The 6,542-nt window shown below is 36.5% G+C and overlaps 1 protein-coding gene across 1 annotated transcript; it reads left to right on the forward strand.

The window, feature by feature from the left end:
- Nucleotides 1-2,626: 2,626 nt before the first annotated feature.
- LOC142425880 (olfactory receptor 4K1-like) lies at nucleotides 2,627-3,562 on the forward strand. The gene has a single exon (XM_075531337.1). The coding sequence runs from the start codon at nucleotides 2,627-2,629 to the stop codon at nucleotides 3,560-3,562; it is 936 nt and encodes a 311-aa protein (XP_075387452.1).
- Nucleotides 3,563-6,542: the final 2,980 nt, after the last annotated feature.

Here is a 6,542-nt window from a genome sequence, read left to right on the forward strand (position 1 = left end):
AAGCTTTTATCTGTACCTGTGTATATGCTGTGGTCTACCTGGATTTGTGAGGTAGAATTGGGGTCATGATAGTGGGAGAGAGGAAGCCTTCAAAACCACAGGAAAGTTGTGTGTTGCGTTGATACTATATTTCACCATGACTGGCTCGTCTCTTCCTCGTGGCCCTTCTGGGAGGGGGTGTCCACTTGTCGAGAGATATTCTTTCGGTCTCCACTCCACCCTCCCCCTTATTCACATTGATATGATATTTTGTTGTGGGTCTTTGATGCCTCAAACTGGATCACATAACACCTCATGATCACACAGGCTGGTGTGCTTCTTCCATTTTGGCTTTGTTGTTTCTCAGGTTGATGGTCACTTGTTTTATCTTCAAGCATTTAAGACCCGAGATCCTATATCTTTTGATAGCCAGGTACCACATTTCTTCACCACAGTTGCCTATGTACCCGTTTTGTCTTTGGGGAAGGCAGTGTTATTAGCGCAAAGTGTTCTTGCATTGAGGAAGTCCTTGAGTAGAGGCCTAATGTCTATCTATGACCTTAAAACTTAACATATACATGTACATAGCTCTATTTCTCTCTCATTATATATATATATATATATATACATATGTACATGCTGGTATTTAGATTTGTATAAAGGTTCTTTGCCTCCTACTTCATTCCTCTATTTCCTTTTACTTTCCAAATAAATGAGGACTTTTAAAGATATTGGAAAGCTGTCAGCTGTAGGAAATTCCAGTGTTTTCAGAATAATCATTTTCCAAAATAATCTGACCAGTCCTAGTCCATGACAAGAAGCCTTAGTGGAAGTATACTGTTGTCAAGTGGCATGGAGTCACTTCCAGTTCATACTAACGCTATGCACAAAATGAGCCAGGCCTAGTCCTGCACCCTCCCCACAATGGCTCTTTGGTTTGAGTCCACTGTTGCAGCCACTGTGTCAATCCGTCTTGTGGAAGGTATTCCTCTTTCTTTGTTGTTGCTGCAATTTAGTAGTTGTGCAAACTTAGGCAATGTTACTTAGTCTCAGTTTCTCTGTGTTTCAGATCCCTCAATTATATAAAAGGGATATATAACTGGCAGCTGCTTTGTGAGGGTTTTATGAGGATCAATGTGTTAATAGATATTATATACTTATATTAACATGGTGCTATAAAATTATCCTTCCTTTTACTATTATTACACAAAGCATACATATCATATTTATATGATAGAAGTCTACACAAGATGTGTGAGTAATTTAAGAGGCAAATCCTATTACAAAATAACGGAAAAACATACATTTTGGAATCATTTTCGTGATTACAATATTGCCAACTATATAGTTTATATTAAGAAAGATGCTTTGCTCACAAATCACAAATAACTGAATATGTCTTCCGAAAAGATTAACTTATTAAATTTCCATAATAGCTGATAGACCTTACACAACAGACTGGATCCTAGTAGTCTCTCATGATGTAAAATTTTATTGTTTAAAATTTGAAACTATCACTTTTAAGGACCTTTGATACATGTGTGTGAGAGAGTGAAGCTGTTCCTTGCCAAAGATTGATTGCATCCTATTCTCTTAACCCATGTAAACCCAAGATTAGACAAACCAGCATTTCCCAAGATCTTCTACATTGAGATGAGAATTCTATGGCAGTAATGTACCTAGGTTAGCTCTGAAAATTCACGTACTAGAGTAAATTAAGTTTTCTGAATTCCTCTTAAAAGTAGATATTATAAGTGAAATGCACAAACTGCAGTTCTTAAAGTGGTATAATTTAGCACCTCAAAATCAAAGTGACAATCATACAACAAAATTATGATTGCCTACTGAGACGTAAAGACCCCAGTGGTGCTGTGGGCTAGGCATTAGCTTGCTAACCACAGTCAATCCACTAGATAAAGATGAGTCTGTCTGCTCTCATAAAGTCACTGTCTTGGGAACCATATGTAGGGTCATTATGAATCAGAATAGACTCAGTGCCATTGGGAATACCATTTTTCTTTGTTTATTGAGCAGTGGGACACACATTGAGCTACTCTGTGAAAGACTAGTTATCCAAACTCACTGGCTACTCCATAGGAGAAAGAGAGTTTGTCTGCCTCAAAAAGATGTATCATCACAGGAACCCTGTGGAGCAGTTCTGTCCTGTCTCACAGGGACTCTGGAGATGTCTCCCATATTTTGACACTTGTATTTATATTCTCATTATTTCATTTGTATTTTTTCTAATAAAGTCCAAACTTCTAAAAAATTTTCATTTAAATAATGCCTACTGGACACCCAATTTAACCACTATGGCAGAGAATAACATATCTTCTTGCTAATAATTATGGCATTAATGTATCACTCACTTATATTTGCTTATTTCTTATTTTAAATTATTTGGTTTTCAGTGGATGTATTAAATTATATACGAAATTTTTCTTTGCTCTTTCCCTTATATTTCTCTGATTTCTCATCATCCACATAGATGTTAAATACATCACTGATATATGTGAATCTATCTTATTAAGTAGAATGAACTCAATTGAAAGTTTTTCTGTTTTGTATATAAGTAGTAGTAGCATGCTGTGAATCATTGTGATACGTTCCTGACTTTCTTTTCCAGAGGCGGCTGTGCATTGGGCACATGGCTCACATAAATGAATCAGTGGTCTCTGAATTTGTGCTGCTGGGACTCTCTGATTCTCGAGAACTTCAGCTTTTCTTATTCGCCATCTTCTCTGTAGTGTATGTGACGTCTGTACTAGGAAACCTCATGATTATTGTCATCATTTCCTCCGACTCCCATCTGAACTCGCCCATGTACTTCCTCCTCAGGAATCTTTCTTTCATTGACATCTGTCTGTCTAACTTTGCCACCCCTAAGATGCTGCTAGACTTTTTCGTGGAGCACAAGACTATTTCTTTTGAGGGTTGCATGGCCCAGATATTTCTTATCCACATTCATGTTGGGAGTGAGATGATGCTGCTTGTAGCTATGGCCTATGACAGATTTATAGCCATATGTAAGCCCTTGCATTATAGTACAATCATGAGTAGGAGACTATGTATAATTTTTGTGTCGATATCGGGGGCTGTGGGTATTCTTCATTCTGTGAGCCAGGTGGCATTTACAGTGACTTTACCATTTTGTGGCCCCAATGTGGTAGACAGCTTCTTTTGTGATCTTCCAATGGTGATACAACTGGCTTGCAAGAACACTTATGAAATGGAAATTCTCACCTTAACTAACAGTGGTCTGATCTCATTGAGCTGTTTTCTGGCTCTGATCATTTCCTACACCATCATTTTGGTCACTGTCCAGCGCAGATCCTCCAGCGGGTCTTCTAAGGCACTGTCCACACTAACTGCCCATATCACAGTGGTAGTTCTTTTCTTTGGACCTTGCATTTATTTCTACATCTGGCCTTTTAGCAGACTTCCTGTGGATAAGTTGCTTTCTGTATTCTATATTGTTTGTACACCCCTGTTGAACCCCATCATCTACACTCTGAGGAATGAAGACGTTAAGTCGGCCCTGCGGAAATTTAGAAACCGTCATGTGAACTCGTGGAGACACTAGAGAACCACCATGAGGGAGGATCATCTTGAATGGCAGTGAACACCCTCCACTGGCTCACAGCATCATGCAGCCAGTTCGGCTAGCAATGTGGTTTATTTAGTCATGGTATTGCTATTCTTACCCTAAATGCAAGAAAATTGTATACATTCACCATTGAGTTTATGAGTGAAATAGAATATCAATTAATTATTTCTTTGCTTAAAATTATAGATTACAAGTTATTTTTTAAAATATTCAGAAACATTTTTAAAATGTTATAAGGAAGCTAGATTCAAATGAGCATAAAATGCCACTCAAGTGATTTTTTTTGATTATTTTTACTAGAATAGTTGATTGCACAATAAGAACTCAGTTGCCTACCCAAAGCATCAGCATCTTGAATCTACGTAGTAGCTCTGTGAGTGAAGACTTGGCAAGCCAGCTCCCATAGTTATCCCAGCCTAGGAAAAGCCAAGGGCAGGTATATCCTAGTGTGTAGGGTTGCTGTCAATGAAAATTGACTTGACGGCTTACCACAAGCGCATACTTCTCTTTGATCGAGCACAGTGTAATTTTATGCATTGCAGCCAATGTATACAAGCAACTTGAAGTTCTAAGATCTGCCTTCAGTTTATTTTTAACATTATTCCACATGTTGGAATAGTGGGAAATTATTGTATTTTACTACGTGCATTTCACCTCATTGATTGACACTTGTAATTTTCTCTTCTGGGCTGAATATGTTGGCTGCTTGCAAATTTCTCTACTTAATACAAATACCATATAATGCTTTTGCAATTTTTGGGGTTCTTTAAAGTTTTGTTGGGTATGTATTTCTACTCAAGCATCTAGATTTCTTTCAGATATTCAGCACCTTCTATAATATATAGCCTTGATGACATAGTGAGTTCTGCATTGACCTGCTAACTATGAAGTCCAGCAGTTCAAAATCACCAGTGAGCTCCATGGTAGAAAGAGGAGGCTTTTTACTCCCATAGAGAGTTAGAGTCTCAGAAGCACACAGGGGCAGGCCTACTTGTCCCATAGAGTCTCTATGAGTCAGAATTGATTCGATAACAGTGGGTTCTTTTTATTTTTTCATAGGATTGCGATGAGTCATAATCAACTCAATGACATTAAGGATTTTAGAAGCCCTGGTGGCATAGCATTTATATGCTAGCGTATTAACCACAAGGCTTGCAGTTCAAAACAATCAAGAGATCTACAGGAGAAAGATGAAGCTTTCTACTCCCATTAAGAGTTTAGGGAGTTCCCACAGGGGAAGTTCTACCCTGCCTTATAGGGTGGCTATAAGTCAGAGGCGATGCAATGGCAGTGAGTGAATATATATATTCCAAGACTACTTATTTTGAAAATAGGGCTAATTGATTGCAATGGATCCTATTATTCATAACAATTGTGAATATCTTTGAAATTGTTTAAAAATAGGTGAAGATATCAATATTTAAGTTAAAACCAAAAGTTAGTTCTATATGAATATTGAAAATAAAAATTGACAAAAAATATAAGTGCTGTAGAACTAAATGTGGAATCTGTTTTTGCATATTTTGTGAAATCACATCAGGGTACAATACATGTACAGATCAAATATTAAAGATCCAGGAAAAATGTTTCACTTGCTATCCAATATTTTCCCTCTGTATCTTTCCCCTGAGATTAGCATTTTGAAAAGGGCTGTGTAATGGAAAGGATCACTGTATTGTAACAATGAAAAAGAAATTATTAACAAATGATAGAAATACTTCCCTCTGATTCAGTATTTTAATTGTACAATAGGATAGAAATTAGTGATAATGTAAAAGATGAAAGTGTTAAAATCTACATCCTAAGCCTTACAGAGACTGAACTTTAGATATTCACACTCAAGTTATACAGCTAGGATTTCTAGGAACTTCATATTTTCAGTCAATCTCATTTGTACAGTGTCAAAATTGATTACCTGTTGTGTATTTTTATACCATGAGAAATCATTGTAGACGTACAATAAACATTGAAATGGCTATGGCATTGTTTGTGATATTTTCCTTTCTTCTTTTTATGCAGAGATGGTATTTTACCCTTGACAAACCAAGAATGCTTAATTCTTTTACGTAAAATGAGATCATGAATAATAACTACTTCATAGGAATTTTGTCAGACAAGATGAAGATAATATAATATAATGTCATATAATGGAAACATTAATAATAAAGAAATCAAACCTTATTAAAATGGTTATTTGGAATAGGTATTTATCTCAACAACTGGATAGGTATAAATCCTGTGAAAGTAGGCATATTCTACTTCTGCCTTTGAAGCGAAGAAATTAAAGATGCATATGCACCCATTCCCTCTTGCCTTTCTCCTTTTCCACCTTATCAAATGGACATCTCTAAATTTAGAGGTTAGCAGTGCTCTGAGAAACCAAATGAAATATGTTCAATAAGAAATAAATCTAGAATGGGTGCAACATGCACTGTCAGAGTTACACAAAAATTAACCATTGCTTTTGAAGATGTAGAATCAAATACCGCAGAAATGACAAAAATACCAAAAAAAAAAAGCACCAGTAAATACAAGGGAGACTTGATGAATGACATTCATGGTGGTAGGATCAACAAATACTACATAAATAAAAAAGAAAACAGTGCTTCTCATTTCTGTCATAAAGAAAAACTAGAGTTAGATGTGTGTATACTGTTTGTAGGGACTCACATGGTGAAAAAATAATGTTGGGAGAAAATAGAATTTATCTTTTATTCTTTTTTAAAACAAGAGCATAGTGCTAGTCTGTAGTCTACTTGGTCTTACATTTATTCTTCCTCTTTCTGCTCTAGACTGCATCATGCTGACTGCAGTCTGCATTTCCAAGTCTCCCATTTTAGTTGTCAATTAAATCTGGAGGACGAGAGGCAGATAGAAGTCAACACCTTTACCACTTGCTCACTCGCTTGGTTATACTGTGGGTAAGGTATTAGTCACTAACTGTAAGGTCAAAGGT

Source organism: Tenrec ecaudatus, chromosome 14, assembly GCF_050624435.1.
Source record: "Tenrec ecaudatus isolate mTenEca1 chromosome 14, mTenEca1.hap1, whole genome shotgun sequence".
Classification (NCBI taxonomy): Eukaryota; Metazoa; Chordata; class Mammalia; order Afrosoricida; family Tenrecidae; genus Tenrec; species Tenrec ecaudatus.